The 19414-nt window shown below is 38.8% G+C and overlaps 1 protein-coding gene across 1 annotated transcript in view; it reads left to right on the top strand.

Annotated features, from left to right (window-relative positions):
- The window catches only part of LOC123697736 (calpain-9-like), a 32422-nt gene extending 13115 nt beyond the window's left edge, over window positions 1–19307 (top strand). The window contains 13 exon segments of the mRNA XM_045644270.1: window positions 3934–4034; window positions 4102–4236; window positions 10369–10509; window positions 12129–12303; window positions 12923–13188; window positions 13793–13997; window positions 14519–14674; window positions 15247–15404; window positions 15482–15554; window positions 15638–15886; window positions 18238–18433; window positions 18823–18878; window positions 19060–19307. Of these exon segments, the coding sequence (XP_045500226.1) occupies window positions 3934–4034; window positions 4102–4236; window positions 10369–10509; window positions 12129–12303; window positions 12923–13188; window positions 13793–13997; window positions 14519–14674; window positions 15247–15404; window positions 15482–15554; window positions 15638–15886; window positions 18238–18433; window positions 18823–18878; window positions 19060–19086 (1938 nt within the window). The 3' untranslated portion in view covers window positions 19087–19307.
- Window positions 19308–19414: the final 107 nt, after the last annotated feature.

Genomic DNA, 19414 nt, shown 5'->3' with positions numbered 1-19414 from the left:
TAAGATGTGATGTTCTAACGATGTACAGTGATAGGTGTGAGCGCCATGACCTTATTTAATTTAGTGTTCCTACACAATGAAGCCCGCCATTGCGCCACGCGACCTCGCTGTGACATCTGTGCAAACGTTACGTACCTATTGTCATGAAAATCGTGAATCCATTTAACTTTACAGGGAAACGATATTGAGTAACTGAGCTTTATCCAATAAATGCTAGTTCAGGCTCCGCGCCGGGGTAATCGTGTTTTTGTAGCTTTTCCAAGACAATTCTAATAGGTAAACCAAAAATAATTAAAAACTCGTTCAGCTGTTATAGAGTTTACTTAAGTGGTGTAATATTTATGAACTTCTTTATGCACTTCGTATATTCTTCGTTTACGTATTCGTTTTGTTTACGGTCTTCGTAAATATGACCACGTATCCCAGTTTCGCAATAAACTCAAGTGGCTTCCTATAAGACTTCGCCGGAATGCAAATGCGTTGAAGCTGTTATTTTCCATCCTCTTTGATCCCAATTCTCCCTCTTATTTAAAAAAACAATTAAAGTTCCTTGATTCAGGTGTTTATACTCTCCGTTCCGTTGCTAACCTTCTCCTTAGTTTCCTTGGTAAATCCTTTGTCATAACCGCTATCAGACTTTGGAATTCTTTGCCTATAGCTTTTCCTTCTAAATAAATATGTATGTATTATATTATTACCTCTTCTTTTTCATATAATATGTATTTAGTTTATAATTCTCTATTATCTTTACTTTCATTGCCGCCCGTGTACCTATAAATCATTAATTCATTATCCTTTACCTTGGGCAGCCTGGAAGAGATCGCTGATAAGCGATAAGGTTGCCTTATGTGCTATGCATGTTTTCCATTTCTTTTAATATTATGTAATGTAATGGTACATAAAATAGTTAAATAAATAAATAAATAAATTCTTCTAAATGCTTGTCAATAACATTTGATGAAAAAAATATTACATTAAAACACCCCTGCAGAGTATAAGTAATTAATTCTAATTGGTGTTTGATTTCACTAAAAAATAATAACTTTCCGCCTGTGGCTTCGTTCGCGTAGATTACAATATTTCGTACTTCGTGGAAGATTTTTTTTAGTTTACATTTTCGAAGAAGAGGTTGTCTCTATTTATGACACTTTTTACGAATTTAGATGTGTAGGTATATCTCGTAAAGTAGATATTGCTTTCAGCCGGTCGGTGAGCTAGCCGGTCGCAATGCGCCGATGCCAGCCGATGCAAGTTCAGTCAGTCGTATAATTGTAATTTGTATCCATGAAGGCACTGCCACAAGCCCAAAACTGTATGCACGGAACAGTAAAAACAACTGTATGACTCGATCACGAATCACGATGTATTGACATCATCCTTCTTCATATTATTACACAATTTATTTTAAAGCATACAGAAGGTTTATTTTTGTAAAGTGATATATTTTACTTACGTAAGTATATGTATAATTTACGAGTTTTTTGCTAAATGTCATAAATGAATAGGTAACTACACAAATTGTTTATCATTCTGATGAAGGACTATTTATATTTTTAATTTTTATATCATTTACTAGCTGTGCCCCGCGGTTTTATCTGCATTGCTCTGCTCCTATTGGTCTTAGCGCGATGATTATAATATAAAATATACAGGGTTATTTGTAAAACACCGGCAACCTCGCAGGACAAGATAGCTAACATCATAAGTAGTAACAACATATTTTGATCTACGACTTTTGGCATAACGCAATAAATTATTTTTAAATGATTTTTTAAGCTTTTATTGTACTCTCCTAACATTTGTAAGTCTATGTTCTATTCATTATCGAAAGGACGACGCGACGCCCCCTTTCCCCTCCCGTTCGCTTCTTGTTTACGTAAGTTTCGGAATGCGCGTAGAGTTTATAATATTCAAACGGAAAATTAAATGAATATATTTTATTTTTGTATGAAAATAAAATCTAAGAAATTATCAAAAGTCGTAGAACAAATGTTGTTACTTATGATGTTAGCTATCTTGTCCTGCGAGGTTGCTGGTGTTTTTCAAGTAACCCTGTATATGTACCCATAATATATATAGCCTAAAATATGTTAACCCGACCTGTTAGTAATATTTATGCAAATTTTGAAGTGAATCCATGCAGTACTTTTCAGTTTAGCGCGGACATAGGTACATAATATTATATAGGTAAACAAATAAGTAAACAAAAATTCCAAAAAATATATTTTTGGCTTCGATTTCGATAGTACAATAAATCAAATGATCGAATCATTGTGTTGCCAAAAGCGATGCGTAGAATTGTTGATGCAGATAGAATATTGATGGTATCGCATCCGGGACGATCACATTTCGCGCCTTCGCCTGAACGCTGCTCGTACGATGCACGATAAACGCTCCTACACCTTTCAATATTTTATGTAGTGACAAGTTTGCGGTTGGATAAATTATTAAAATAACTAGCTGACCCGACATGCGTTGTCCTATCTTCGCGCATTTCCATGGCCGTTATGTTTTAGCTTGACTTTTTATTTCATAAGATCATTCAAACTCAAACTCAAACTCAAACATTCATTTATTCAATTAGACTACTATTTAGTATCTAGCACTTTCGAATCGTCATTACATAGGTAAGTATTTTTAACATTTACCACCGATTCGGAAAGCAGTATCTACGGAGAAGAATCGGCAAGAAACTCCATAGTTGCTCTTTTTAATCATGTCAGTTTTACAATTTAATTTTACAAAATAAATTATATGTAGGTACATTATAATCATAATATGCCAAAGAACTGTCCTGTGGTTTTTACGCGACAACCCTCCATGGGTTTTTATCGTCCATATATTCCTTAATACTGTAATAGGCTCTCTGAATTAGTACATTTTTTTATATAACTTTTAAATTTAGAACTACTGAACTCTTTAATATTATGAGGAATTCTGTTGTAAAAGCGTATACCTCAAGGTATAAATGAATTTTTAACTTTAGCTAGCCGGAAAAATGGAATTTCAATTTTATTTCTGTTTCTTGTGTCATAACAATGTCTATCTCCTACTTTTGTTTGTAAATAAGCGTTATTGTGTACATATAAAATATTATTAAATATATACTGTGATGGTACAGTGAGGATACCAGTATTCTTAAAGAGATCTCTTAGTGAGTCTCGAGCACGCAAATTATATATAAAGCGTATGGCTCTTTTCTGTAGTATAAATATAGTTTCTATATTATCGCTATAGCGTAATAGCGTATAGCGCACGTATAGCGTAATTATCCTGCTAACGCTATTGTATTTTCGTTGTTTTATTTCAAGTGAACACCCATACAATTTTGTCACGAGCCGCCTCTGGCTCTAAAGACGCTAAAATGCTTACACTGCGTTAATATAAGACGACATATCTTGTACGGATGATCCGATTTCAATCGTCAATAATATTCTTCAGACTTGTATTGACAGAGGAATTTGTCTATTTGACTGTATTTTTGTTGACCGAATTTGATTATTTCAACAACAAATGCAAATTTCTTTGAATCCAATAATATCATCTATCAAATGAGCAATATTTCTCAAAAGAATGGCAAGGTTCCACACTAATAAGAATAACTAATTAAATATATCTTGTTTATATGTCTTTCTTCCGGTTCAAGAACTGAATATTCTGGATTTCATTCATAAAGCACTGTGTCCAATTACATTGCGGCGCGGCGGGTCGTGGTGCGGGGCGCGGGGGGGTCATTGTCTCGCCAATGACGTGGGAACCAGGTCGCACCACTGACACCGATGTATCCGTGTTTACATGCTTTTTGTGCATCCACGACACCGCTCGGACCTACATACCTCTAATTTTAGATAGATCGCCGTCTTATGTTCCCCTTCTGTGATTCGGTTGAATTTTATTTAAATCTTTTAACAAATCCGCGGTCGGGCTGCGCAGGAGCTGTGCGCGCGGCCTCGCTTCCTGGGCGACGCGGCCGTCGACGCGGACGTCGCCCCGGAGCGGCTCGACCCCGAGCCCGAGGACCAGTTCGCTGCGAGGTGGGTGTCCGCCTGTCCGTGACGTGTCGGGGCGAGCGGAGCGGCTAGTGACGGCGCAGTGTTGCAGGTGGAGCGTGGAGCCGGGCGAGGCGGGCGACGGCGCGCTGTGCGCGGCGGCCGCGGCGCTGGCGCTCACGCCGCGCCTGCTCGCGCGCGTCGTGCCCCCGCACAGCTTCCGCACCGATTACACCGGCAAGTTCAGGTATAAACGAGCCGCACGTTCGTTTTACATGAAAATGGATTATTCTGAAAGTAAATTAATAACAGTTTAAAAATATCTGAAATTAACGCATATAAGTAGGACTAGGAGCAGTATAAAAATAACTACGTTAAAAAAACCGTGTAGTCTTTATCTTTGAACCCTAGGTATTGTAGTTACTACCCGCACTAAAGTGCTCGTCAACACAAATGGGCTCGTAGCCCAAACTCGATAAAGTTGAGTCAATTAATTACCGAGTTCCTATGGCCACGTTCCGATTCCATCATCAAATCAGCTCTAAGTATATTGTCAAAATTATCATAATTTTTCATCGGTATCCAATTTGCATACAAAATTTCAGCTCAATCGGTAACCAGGAAGTGAATGAATGAAATGAAATGAAATGAAATGAAATGAAATGAAATAATTTATTTGCAGGAATTGTGGTCTACAAGGTTTTACAATATATTACATTAAAGTCCGCACAATTCGCCAGCAGACTGGCATACAAATATTTATGTGTATTTAACTAACTAAAATACAATATATATTTAGATTAATTTTAAAATTTTACATTACAGTTATTATTATTATCTACCTTTTCTATCTTTAGTGTTTACAAGCAAAGAACTCATTTATATTATAAAAGCAATGAGATTGCAGCCACTTTTTTAATTTAAGTTTAAACAATTGCATGGGCAATTCCTTAAATGCCATTGGGATTTTATTATATATCTTCGCACTCATAACATGACTGTTTTTGCTACATAAAGCTGTGCGACAAATTGGAAGTTGCAATCTGTGAGGATCCCTGGTTGGGTACTGACTGTTTTGACAACTTTTAATGTACATATAGGGATGCTGTTTCACAAATATTCCAACCTCCAAGATGTATAAGGAAGTAAGTGTTAAAAGTCCGAGTCGCTTAAATAAGTCTCGACAACTTTCCAAGGGCCCTACTCCACATATTGCTCTGACACACCTTTTCTGAGCTATAAAAACTTTTTTTACGTTAGTAGAGTTGCCCCATAAAATAAGACCATACCGAAGCAACGATGAAACATAACCATGATATGCAATGATTGCCGCTCTCTCATCAATAATCTGTTTAATTCTTCTGAGGGCAAATACAAACTTATTTACACGGGTACAAACAGAATCCGTGTGAGCTTTCCAATTTAAGTGGTTGTCTAATGTGATACCTAAAAATACCGTTTCAGTAACTTCGTCAATACGTTGTCCATTATAAATTATGTCAAGGTTATGTCTAATGTTATGATAATTACAGAATTGCATTAGTTTTGTCTTTGTAATGTTAGGAGTTAAATTATTATATTTTAGCCATTCTGTTACATTTTTAATAGTCAAATAAATGTCTTCTTTGTAGGTGGTCAATTTGTTACGAGGTATGGTGATGGATACATCATCCGCGAACAGAGTACATTTATGTTCTGTAACGTTAGGAAGATCATTTATGTACAATAAGAACAGGAGAGGCCCGAGGATACTGCCTTGTGGCACTCCGTATTTATTATGTACGTATTGTGATCTTACCGACTTTTTTAACGAATTATTGTCTATATACGATATCTCTACACATTGCATACGGTTAGTCAAGTATGAGGTCAGCCACTTGTGCGCTGGACCTCTTATTCCGTACAGAAAACATTTGCTGAGTAGAAATTCATGGTCAACACAGTCAAATGCACAGCTCATATCAAAGAAGACTACAGATACCTCATTACGCCTATCAATGTTGTCAATAATATTTTTTGTCAATGTGTGAGTTGCGAGTGTGGTCGATTTACCTTGTTGAAATCCATTCTGTTCTTGTTTAATGATATTAAATTTACTTATAAATCGATTTAACCTGCTATACATAATTTTTTCATAAATCTTTGCTATTATTGGTATAAGGGTAATTGGTCTATAATTGACTAATTCCTGACGTTTGCCTTTTTTATGTATAGGTCTAATGACTGAATATTTGAGTCTATCAGGGAATATACCTTGTGTAAGAGATAAATTAAGCAGATGGACTAATACAGGACATATTACTTTAATACACATTTTAATAGTACATGTTGGTATATTGTCATATCCTACTGCTGCAGTATTATTCAAGGATTGTACAGCTTTATAAACATCGGATTCTATGCACGGAGATAAGAAAATAGAGGATTCGTTAGACACAATACTATACTTAGCAGAACCAGAACCATTAGCGGAGTTATGTCTATTGAAAAACGTATTGAATGCTTCTGCAATTTTAGCTGGTTCATTTATTACAATATCGTTTTGTGATATATATTCGATATTTTCAGACATGTTACTATTATTAATTTTATTTGATATTATATTCCATGTCGCTTTTGATTTATTTTTTGATTTATTTATATAATTACGGTTAATACATTTTTGAGAAGATACAATACACTTTCTTAAAACTCTTTCGTATTTTTTATAATTATTTCTGTTATTTTCAGATTTATTTTTGTAGTATGTATGACGAAGCTTACGTTTATTTCGACTTGAGATTCTTATACCTTTTGAAATCCATTTGGGTGATGCTACACTGTTCTTTAATTTGATTTTGTTTATAGGAAAGCATAGATCAAAAAATAATTTAATGATGTCATGAAATTCATTGAAAGCTTCATTACTTGAGGTTTGTTGTAGAACTTCGGTCCAGGATAAGCTGTTTAGAGCATTTACAAATTTCTTCGTATTTTCTTTACTGTAACAACGTTTTTTTATAAAGATGTGATTTTTTTTCTTCACTGTGGCAATGGGAAATTGTAACGTTTGGCCAGTTTCATGGTCTGACAGATCAAGAAAATGAACTTTGCCAATTGACTCTCTAATGTTACTTATGATAACATCCAAGCAGGAGTTTCGCCGCGTGGGTTGGTTAATGTGCAAATAAAGGTTGTAGGCCATTAAGATTTCTTTAAAACTATTGGAAATGGGTGTATTTTTTAAAATATCAATGTTCATGTCGCCAGCAATTATGATTTTTTTATTTGATTTAAAAGTCATTTTATGCAAAAGAATTTCAAAAATGTTTAGAAAGTTGGTACTATTAGAATCTGGTGTCCTATAGATACAAATAATAATCATTTTCATATTTGGTATTTCGACTCCGCAACATTCAAATACTTTTTCCACTGAAATTTCATTACAGTACGGTATATTAATTGATTGTATAGTTTTGTCAGTTAAGATACATACTCCTCCTCGCTTTTCATTGCGTCTAGAGAAGGAACTTGCAAGTTTAAAGTTTTTTAATTGTATGCATGTTTCGTGTCCTGCTTTTATAAAAGTTTCCGAAAAACAAATAAAGTCAATTTTATTACCAAATTCCGAAAGCTCGTTAATTGTAACTTCAATAAGTTGCATTTTGTTAAGTAGGCCCGCAATATTTTGATGTAATAGACTAGCTACGTTAGACTCGAAAAAATGTTACTGACGTGTCTGGAATCGAACTAACGTGTATCTCCGACGACTTTGAACATTTTGTTTTTGAAACAATAGGAAAGTAGTATGGTATGGTACCTTTTTCAGGAGGCAACTCTTTTTTTACAGAAAACGTTTTTTGTCTTTTATAATGGCTTTTTTTGAAAGTTAAAAATGTTTTTGTATAGTAATACATGTCAATTTTATAGTTGAGAATTTTACAAAGTTCAAAATAGTACATTTTAGTTGTCCTATAAAAAGGTTTAAGATTTACAAAGTCACAGTTTTTAAAATTATTACATACATAAAATAACATCTCATTTAGCTTTTTTTCGCTTAGGTACAGATTATTAATTACACTTAACAAGATTACTTTTGCATTTTTAATATTTCTTAGGATAGCTATGAGTTCTGACATTATTTCGAAGGGATTTTTGTCATGCTCGCCAATACATAAAACTAGGACATTATTGGGAGAATCTGGAAAATTGGAAACATTTTTCGTTATTTCAGGGGTTGAGGCATACGGTTTTGTAAACGAACTTATCGCATATTTTAGGTACTTTGTCTTTTCCCTGCTTTGTATCAATGCGGTTGATAAACCGATGCATTGCTGTCCGCCTAGGATTAGTATTTTGTTCTCATTTGTCGACTCATTCACAGGTAAACTAATGCGTTTATTATCTGTATTATTTTTTAATTCAGCGCCATCTAGCGAGAGTACTGATGTGGAAGAGTTTGCTTCCGCGCCATCTTGTGTTGGATAGGGTGCTTCATTATTTATGATTTTGTGACTAATATCTATTGGACACTTTGAATTTGTCGATTTTTCTTGTTGGCCATCTAGTGACGAGGAGCATGCGTTCTTCTTAGATGTTTTATGATTCGATGTTGAGGGTAGTGATATTTTTTCAAGCGAGGCTATGTAATCTTTGTTTTGTTTATAGTTTAAATTCAAGTCTGTACAGCTATTACTAAGTTGCTCATCAAGAGTAGATTCATTTAAGTATTTACGCCGTTTTCTAACACTTGAAGTTTTTAACATGGTGGGCGTTGTGCAGATAGATTTATATTGTGATATTGTGATTTGTTGTGATGAGGTAAGTTTTTTTAGGGAGTTTATTTCTAAGTTTAACTCGTCAATTTCATTATGTGCAGCTTGTAGTTGATAACTTAATTTTCGGATTTCTTCTTTAAGTTCTTCTCTGTCATTTATTACAGTTGATAAGTCAGGTAGGCTTTTTGGTGAAATAGTGGAATGCAAGGACCTGAATGAAGAGTTTAAGGATGTATTCAGTGTTTGGGATTTATATTTCCGCAGAGTTACGAATTCTTCATCCATATTTAGATTTAGATAGATTTCATTTCCTGACTCGTGCTATAATCAGTATTTAGTAGTGATAACCCTTATAAATATATACCAGCTGTTTTAGTATCTAGATGTCTCTCATGTCATGTAGGTAGTAATAACGGTCTCAGGGACAAGATTTAATTTATATATTTTTTCCTCTAGAATTTATTTTCTATGTTGAAAATTTGCATTTTTGTCCATTCCACTAGTTATTTGTTATTCATTTAACCTTGAAAGTTGTAGTTTGAATTTGGAGTTGTTGCTTGATTTCGAAAGTTTTAACAGTGACGGTTAAAGTAAGTCTTATTTGTCTTACTATATGGAATTTTTGCAGTATTATAATAGGTAACTTACGGCACTTATTGTGAGCAGTGAGGTAAAATCCATTTACACAATTGTTTTTTGTTGAATTCTTCTTAGTTCAAATCACTTTTCTTGAATTTGAGTGACTGACTATTTGTTCGGTCATTTATTTTATTACTGCAATTTGTTTCACTTGGATAACACTTACACTTCTTTATTGTATCTAACTTAAGAATTTAGACTATATTTTACTTGAGTTTTATCAGCATTTTATTTTTAAATGTAAAAATACTACGGAGCGGATTTTGACGTAACGGTTTTCGTACAAAATAATAAGAATCAAAGTTACTTGGTAGATTTCAATTAACTGCGTTTAAAACAACCGACTTCAAAAACGGAAAAGTAAAAAATAAAAAAAATAAAATTATATTACTTATTAATTAACTACTACATATTATTTAGATGTGTGATAAATAGGTTTGATGTCGGTGCACGGGTTTAATACTAAGTGCTTAGTGTTTGGCACCGACTTTGGTTAAAAATAAAAACTACTAGGCCTATCCGAATATGGGACTTTTAATATGGGACTAATTCGAAACTATTCCGCATCAAACAAAATAAGAATCACGTCGATCGGTTCAGAAACCGCGGCGCAATCGGTGTACATACTTAAAAAAAATATACCGGCCGGATTGAAACCTCCTCCTTTTTTTGAAGTCGGTTAAGAACCGATCCAATTTTAACTATAGTTTAACCTTTTTTTTTTTTTTTTTTTTTTTTTTTTTTTTTTTTTTTTTTTAAGTGGGGAAATCTTGCATAGATACCCACGGCGTCCGGGGAAAGGGCCGCGGGTTATGTCGGATTCCTACCGACCAAAACCCCACTGTGTTCCGTCAAGCCACATAAACGACGGGGCCACGGGTATAGGTAGAATTCTTCCGTGACCAACTATAGTTTAACCTAGAAACTCGGTATCGGGAAAGAGTAGGAAAGGAGCACGCAGTGATGCGGCGCGGGGGTTGCAGGTTCAGTTTCTGGGTGTTCGGCGAGTGGCGCGAGGTGTGCGTGGACGACCGGCTGCCGGTGCGCGGCGCCCGCCTGCTGGCCAGCCGCAGCGCGCTCCGGGACGACTTCACGCTGCCGCTGCTCGAGAAGGCCTACGCGAAGTGAGCGGTCGACCGACCTTCCCACTCTTCATAATATTAATACTATTTATACGAGATAATCATTATTGCACGACGATGCGAAGCATCAGAGAGTGCTTTACGATCGAAAAATTTTTTTCGCCTCATTTTTGCAGCTACCTATTCTTATTATTATAGCCTTGTTAGTTCACGGAATCAAGATATTTTGCATACTATTGTCGAGATAATTTAATGGAGATTAATCCCATACTTTTTAAAAATTGATTTACTTCAATAGAATTGGAAAAAAACACCGAAATAGGTCAAAAAATTTTCCTGTCCGTCATGTGTGAAACCTGAAAACACTATAACTTGTGAAAAAATCCATCATTTGAGTTAATTTTTTTTTTAAATATTCTAATCGACGATTGTAGGTCACTGAATGCGAATGATTAATTAATTCAGTGTCGTTTAATTGCAATTAATAAAAAACGAAAACTACAAGACTGTATATCTATATTTTTTTTTTATATTTCATAATTAATTAATGAGCATTATGAGTCGTGCACTTTTGGATTTTCCAAATAATTAAGATATTTTCCAATTGTAATCGGAGTAATGTTTAACTGCTTAATTACCTCGCCGGAGGGACACCTAGCCTCTCGGCCACCCGTGAGCGGATTTCCAATGCCTATACTATTTGAGTCACGAGTCGGACTCTAATAGATGAGTTTTTGTTTATATGCATATTACTCGACAGAACCTAATCCATCTCAGTAAAAAAGTAACTCAAATAGATAAGCTTTTGTCAATATATTTTCAAACATTACATACGAACAAGACCTACTCGAGTAGCAGTACCATGGCGCAGAAATATTATTCTTAGGGATTTTAAATTCAACCAAATAGAAAGGTTTTAAGGTTTATTACAAAATGATTTTATATGTCTACCTTCAACAATAAAATAATAATCGACTAAAAATAATAATTAACACGACTAAACACAACCAAAACGACCGTTACGTCCGAGAGCCCAGCGCAAAGTGTCAAATCCTTTTTTTTTTTTTTTTTTTTGTAAGGTGTTTCTCAATGTTAGCCAGAAGGGCTTCTACATTTTAACGCGGACGCGGGGGTGAACTGAAGGTTCACCCTGGTAGCGACATGCACAAGGGCGTCCCCCCTTGACGGGCACCACGAACCACGGCTTGAGCTGTCGCTTGAGTGGAGGAGGCCAGAACGGCCCTAATCGGACGGGGTGTCAAATCCGCTGTTCAACTCATTTTTATAACCACCCCCTCGGTATGGGTTGCCAGTTGGGGATTTGTTTCTAACACGGCCGTTCCTGACAGTGCGGCGTCCTCGACCGCAGCATCACTTGTACCACTAGCATCAGACTCGTGACTCAAACAGTTATATAGTCTTTGGAAATTCGCCACCCGTTATCCCGCCCGATCGATCGATATTTGAAGTAAAATTTCTTTAGGCGCATCGAGATTCGAGGGTAAAATGTCACGGTCGCGTCACGGCAAAACCATCATGTCATGAAGTGAGGCGACGATTTTGGTATCTTTGGATCTTTCTAAAGAAGTTTCACTCTTTTTTCTACTCTTTCGGTTGTATGTACGCAAGGGAGCTGAGGTGGGGGTGTGCCGTGTCCGCAGGCTGCACGGCGGCTACGCGGCGCTGCGCGCGGCGCGCGGCGGGCTGGCGCGCGCGCTGCAGGAGCTGTCGGGCGGCGTGGTGCAGAGCTTCGCGCCGCCGCGCCAGCCGCGCGCGCTGCTGCTGCAGGTGCTCAACTCCGCCGTGCCGCGCTCCACGCTGCTCGTCGCCACCGCCGCGGTAATGTGCTTACATGGGAGCGAGACTGTGTGCCCCGAGTTCGTTCTACGTTACGGTTCACGACTTCAGTTTACTTTGGTTCCCGACTACAGTGACGATTAATTAACTATTTTATAAAGCGACATTATAAGTATATTATCTAAGATTAAAAAAGGAGAACTTCAATTGAATGTTCCCTAGAAACATACCCGCGAATCTTAACAAGTCGAGTACGATTTTGGAGATACGACGCGTCCCAACGATATAGTGACCCGCAGATACACATGTCAGCCACTATCTAGTGACATCTTCTATAAACTAAATCGGTTGTTGTAGATTTTTTAGGTAAAGAAGCCACGCCGTTCTGAATTTAGTTAATGCGAAATATACTTTTTGAACCACGGACTCTAAATCTTTCTAAGTGCCGGAAGAACATATCATACGGAATTATAATTTGACACAGAGCTCCTGATTCCCCTTACCATTTCTGAACATCGCTCGATTCGATATAGAACCAATATTACCTGCCACAGAACACTAGTACTTGACTCTTACGTTTTAAATTCGTTTGGATCGATCACGCACGTTCGGGATCGCTTTTCATAGTCGTTTACGATTCACTCACACACAACAGCAGGAAAAAGAAAGCAGCGGGCGACGTCTCCGGAACGGGCTGATCGCGGGGCAGGCGTACTGCGTGACGGGGCTGGCGCGCGTGCGGGAGGAGGGCGGTGCGGGCGGTGCGGGCGGGGAGGGGGGCGGCGCGCTGGTGCGGCTGCGCGCGCCCAGCGGCCGCGGCGAGTGGGCCGGCGCGTGGGCGCGCGGCGGGCCGCAGTGGCGCGCGCTGGCCGCCGCCGACCGCGACCTGCTCGAGCGCCGCGCCGCGCAGCCCGGACACTTCTGGTGAGTGCACGCTGATGAGCTATAATAAAAGTCATCGACGAAACTGTCTAGTGTGTTAAGGTATGTTCCGCTGCATATTTTTTTTATATTCGTTCCCCGATATCTCCGCCGATTGTGGCCCGACTTTCAGTTCTTTTTTTATTTGAAAAAAATATGTAGCGCTCCCGAAGTGGTCCTGCATAAAATTTTATCCATAATTGGCCTTACGATTTCAAGGATACACTAAAATATGACAAGAAAATATATTAAAAAAAAAAATCTCGTAGCCCCTGTAGCGACTACATAATATTTGCAAGTATACGCTGTGTATTGTCACGTAAATAGAAATAGAAAGCGTTTTATTTGCCACCGTGTAAAAAAATACAAATCTTAATAATCTAATACACAGAACAGAAAAAAATAGCAATGGTGGCAAAAAGGACCCCCCGTCAGCAAAGCAGCAACCATTAATTAAAATGTATTGCTGCTCTTATTTACAGAGAAGACCAAGTGATTGTACAGATGCAAGGATTAAAGCTATTCTAATCTAAATTCTATTAAATTACTCGATTCGCGAACGGTTTGCATGTACACATCGCACATCTTCACATCGTTCCGCCCGCAGGATGTCGTTCGCGGACTTCGCGCGCGCTTTCGGGCGGCTGGAGCTGGTGCACGTGGGGCCGGACGACTGGCTGGGCGAGCCGGCGCTGCACGGCAAGCGGGCCTGGCGCGCCGTGCTGGCGCGGCGGCGCTGGCGCGTGGGCTACAACGCGGGCGGGCCGCCCGCCGCGCCCACCGCGCACGCCAACCCGCAGTTCCACGTGCAGGTGCGCCCGATCACTCCTAAAGTCTCCAACGACCTTGACGGTCTTTAAACAAAAAAGCAAACAAAGTTTTAACGACCGCGAATAATTTAAAATAACAGACTTATGTTTTGATTTCATTTTATTTAATTAATGAGACACACATAACGAATACAAAATAAATAAGAACACATCACATCACACATCACTTCGACACTGACCGACACGAGAGTGTGTGTTCAGCTTGGTTACCTATAGAAATAAAACTCAAACTCAAACATTCATTTATTCAATTAGATTTCTTATATAAGCACTTTTGAATCGTCATAATATTTTTTACAATTACCACCGATTCGGAAAGCAGTATCTATGGAGAAGAACCGGCAAGAAACTCCATACCTACTTGCTAAGATAGTTGCTCTTTTAAAATCATCAACTTACCTTGTAATATTGACATGATTTAATAAAATGAAAATTGTAAGTAAACCGGTATTTAATTGTATGAATTGTAATGAATTGGCGCACAATTGCGTGTGCGTGCGCAGGTGCCGCGCGCGGAGGGCAAGTGCCACGTGGTGGTGTCGGTGACGCAGCAGTACGCGGTGGGCGGGCGCCGCTCGCGCCTGCACGCCATCGGCTTCGCGGTGTACGAGCTGCCGCCCGCCTCGCCGCCGCGCCGCCCCGCGCCCTTCTCTGACCTGGTCCGAGATCTTTTATTATTGTGCATACTACACTTATAATATTATGGAACTAAATAAAAAACAAAAACAAAATACAATCCTATATTTTTATTAAGTAAAGTAATTAAGTTTTAAACTACTACTTTACTACTTTACTATATATCCTAAAACAGCGAAGGAGTGTAAATTACAACTCATTAAATGGTTAAAATATAAAAATTATGAGGATATAGAGGAATTATTAAAATTAAATTAAATATTTTTTTAAATAAAGCAACATATATAATAATTATATACACATTACACACACACATACACAAAGATACACACCTGTTCTGTTCCTTATAGTATATCTGAATAGTTTTTACATACCCATTTATCTTTATATCACTTTTTACTTTATTAAGGAAATGTTATTCGTGTAACAATAAATGGTAATGTACTCTAGGAAGAGCGAGATATTCTACCACAAGCTTATAAATGCTTATAAGGATGTCTCAATGACTGATATAATTGTAAACATATTTGTTAACGAATAAATATTTTTGATTTTTTTTTTATTTTTTTTGAACTACGTCCTGTGCGGGTCGCAGCGCGCGCTGGACGTGACGCACTGCTGCGCGGCGCGCGAGGTGGCCACGTTCTTCACGCTGCCGGCGGGCCAGTACCTCGTGGTGCCGCACACGCGCCGCCCGCACACCGCCGCCGCCTTCCTGCTGCGCATCCTCACCGACCACCACACGGACGTCTGGTGAGTCGCCACTCGCCGCCCTCGACGCGCCCCCGCCCTAACGCTCAACCGCTAACGCCCTAATGTCGACGTTGCAGGGAGGTGAACGACGATAACGCGATCGTCCGCGACATAGCCGCCGAGTTCGAGCAGGAGGGCTGGCCGGTGCCGGTGAGATTTGCCGACCCACTTCTCGAATAATTCATTCTTCTATGAATCGTTCCTCACAGAATAAAATATGTGTATGTTTGCAGGCCGACATGCAAGCCATCGTGAACAAGTTGATGAAAAAGCAGGAAACGGAAGAGGTGAGTCGAGAGAAGAGCGCGCCGTGGAGGTGGAGGTGATCACTGACAGTGACGCGTGTGGCGTGTGCGCAGGTGGAGGGCGAGGCGCTGCGAGCGGCTCTGCGCGGCGCGTGGCGGCGCGTGCTGCCGGCGCCGCCGTCGCTCGAGCTGTGCCGCGCGCTGCTCACGCTGCGCGACCCCGCCGTCAGCGGCCGCGTGCCCGCGCATCGCCTGCCGCCGCTGCTGGCGCTGCTCGCCTTTTGGAAGGTTCCGAACGACCCACTCTTATATTCGATTAGTTATATCGTTCAGGACTCTGATTGTCGACCACTATTCAAGTGGACGAATTGAAAAAATAAAAAAAGACGTGTGGTACTCGGGGACTGCCGCGGTAAAGCTATTGCATGCTATGCCTTCAAGCCACACCTCCGCGCCCGTCGGAGTGGGGAGCGTGAGGTTATTCGTTACGAAATTTCTGGATTCGGTCCCCGCGCTCAAGGCCCGCGATAGAAGCTATGCAATAGCTTAATTAAAATGTAAAAAAGACCAGCGACATCAATGAAGAGCTCAGCGACATCAATGAAGAGCTCGAAAAACAAAATGAAATTCGTGCTATCTACACAGATTTCTCGAAGGCATTTGACATGGTTGATCATAGCCTTCTTGTTCAAAAGTTGTACCACGCAGGTATTTGCGGCTCTCGGCTCAGATAGTGCGAATCATATCTTCGTAATAGGTCCCAATTAGTTATACTCAGAGGTTACAAGTCAGTCGCTCGACAAGTACCCTCAGGTGTACCTCAAGGCTCTCACCTCGGTCCTCTCTTTTTTCTACTATACGGTAACGACCTAGGTGCCAACATTACGTCTAAGTACCAAATGTTCGCCGACGATCTCAAATTGTATAGGGTAATAAAAAACCATGAAGATACTTTAGCATTACAAAACGATATCAACAGCATTACATTATGGTGCGCAAAAAATAACATGTTCCTTAACATATCTAAGTGTTATCATATGAAATTCACAAGGAAACGAAATCCACTTCATGTAACTTACTCTATCGATAACATTCCAATCGGTGAAGTCACGAACATCCGCGATCTCGGTGTTGTGGTGGACAGAAAAGTCGACTTTCGCGAGCACATAGACTCGGTAGCAACAAGGGCCGCACGCCTTTCGGGATTCATAATTAGACAGACCAAATTCTTTAATGACTCTGAAGTACCAGTATTGCTTTTTAATTGCTACGTACGATCTCTCCTCGAATACTGTAGCCCTGTGTGGAATCCTACTTATGCCGTACACATACAGCGGTTGGAACGGATACAGAAACAATTCATGTACCACCTAACTTTCGCTCACAACCTTTGCCGTAACCTAACGTCTTATTCTTCTAGACTTATGCATTTTAAAATGAAATCGCTTGAAAGCAGACGGACCCTTTCTGATATCGTGTTTCTATACAAAATTATAAATGGTAAAATAGATAATTCTCAATTATTGGGAAAAATTAGCATACATGTACCAAGGCCATTCAGCCGTCCCACTAACATGAAAACGTTTAGTCTTCCCTTTTGTCGTAAAAACTACGCTCAACACTCGTCATTGCACCGCATGTGTTAAGCTTACAACGAAATAGTATGTAATAACGTCGATATATTTAGCGCATCCCTAAATTCATTTAAAAAATTAGTTTCCAAAATTACATAAATATTGTATTTAAATTATTGTTCCATAATGTTATTTTTTTAAATTATGTTAATATTGTAATAATGTAATTATATGTATTCGCGTACATTATTGCAGGCTGTGTTCACCTCTAGAAGATCTAGCACCTATTACTTGTGATGTATCATAGAATAACCATATCTATTTTTGTAGTGGTACGGGAGCTACCAACGTTTTAAAAAAAGTCATTTTAGTATAGTTGGGTTTTTGATATGCTGTTTCTCTTGCTATTTTGGTTACAGTCCGGGCTGTCTGGCTGGCGGTAGTGGTTGCGTTTATTAGTGCGCATCTTATCTGCACAGGAAGATATACTTAACTTTAGTCATTTTTTAACGCGTAATTTTTAATCTTTTGCCTTTAGATAGATCCATCAGACATAATTTTTTTATTGCAAGACGTTTCGTTGTTAAATGGGTGCCATACGCAATTTTTTATTTAAAATAATTAAAATGTCATCGAAATAAGTGAAATTACGTCAACATTTACTTACATTTTTATTACTTATAATATTATATTATCCTTTTTTAATACTTATATTAAATAATTAGTAAACTAATATTTTTAATAGATGCTTTCAGATTTATTACACTTTTGGGTATTACTTAATATGAATTTGATGATATGTATTTGGTTTTTATCAAGTTTACATTTAACTTCCTATTTGAGGTTCGTTGGGAAAAGGGGGCACCATGGTAGATTGTTGCAAAAAAATTGTAAATAGTAAAATGAATATTATATGTATATGTAACACAGTGATTACTTATCCTTCACGGGTTTACAGTAGGTCGGTTCCGCGGATCTGACCGTGTGCTTGTGCGTGTGCAGCAAGGCGTGGAGGCGGCGAGCGGGGGCGCGCGGCGCGGCTGCGGCGCGCGGCGCGTGTCGGCGTACGGGCTGCGCGCGCTGCTGTGGGCGTGCGGCCTCAGCGTCTCCAACAAAGTGCTGGAGTGCCTCGTGCTGCGATTCGCGCGCGGCGCCGCGCTGTCGCCCGCCGCCTGCTTGCTGGCCCTCGCTCGCCTGCACCTGGCGCATGGTACGTCAACAATATTATGTACTCACTATTAAATAGTTCGAGGCCCATATACGACTCGGTTCAGAGATAAATCGTTAATAAAAATATCCACGTAAGAAATATTATTGATTATGCGCAATGACCTATTATACTAGTAGACGCGGCATACGCCAACATTATTGCACTAAAAAACAGCGTAATTAATACATACCTACTTACTAACGCATTATCACCAATACAGTTGTTCTCTCATTCTCTAGCCTTTTTATATATCATAGATTATGCGTGGATTATTCGGTCTCTATGCTACCCGCTTTTATTTTATTTTTATATACGTTCATATGCAAAACAGGCGCCATACAATTTTTGACGATAATCTTTACATATTTGTTTTAATCGTGTCGTTTCAGAGAGGTATCGCAGCCTGGATGCGAAACTGAAATCGAATCCTCTCTCGCTGGAAGAGGTGAGCTAATAGTGGCTACTTACTTTTTACTGACACTTCCCTACCTACAGAAGTTTTAAATTTTAATATTGCCAGACTCTAATCAAGAGCAACTCATTAAACCGCTTAGCGAATAAACCGCTTAGCGAATTTTTCCTTATTTTGGTTGTTTCAATTGGTGTTAAAATTTTGTTTGTTTCAGATGATCTTGATGACTATCTACTCGTAACGATGTTACTTCTTATTCGCCGACTAAAAGAATTGAACGCGGAGGCAATGTTTAGCTTCTTGTGCAGTGCGCCCGCGCCCGCGCACAGAGGCTTTACCACGGATGTATAATGTGTAGTTGTAACAGACGGTGCTATAGTTATTATATAAAAATTATTATTAAGATTGTTTTGCAATGTCAAAGATTGAATGAATAATATATATATATATATATATATATAATTATAATTATAAGAATGAATGATAGTAATGTTGCCTATTAAGGATTTAACAAATAATGTACTTGCTTAATTTATGTATGTTATAGATACCTATACATTTGTAAATTA

This window comes from Colias croceus, chromosome 15 (genome assembly GCF_905220415.1).
Source record: "Colias croceus chromosome 15, ilColCroc2.1".
NCBI lineage: Eukaryota > Metazoa > Arthropoda > Insecta > Lepidoptera > Pieridae > Colias > Colias croceus.
The sequence above is the reverse complement of the archived record's forward strand: the minus strand, read 5'-3'. Positions and strand labels throughout refer to the sequence as shown.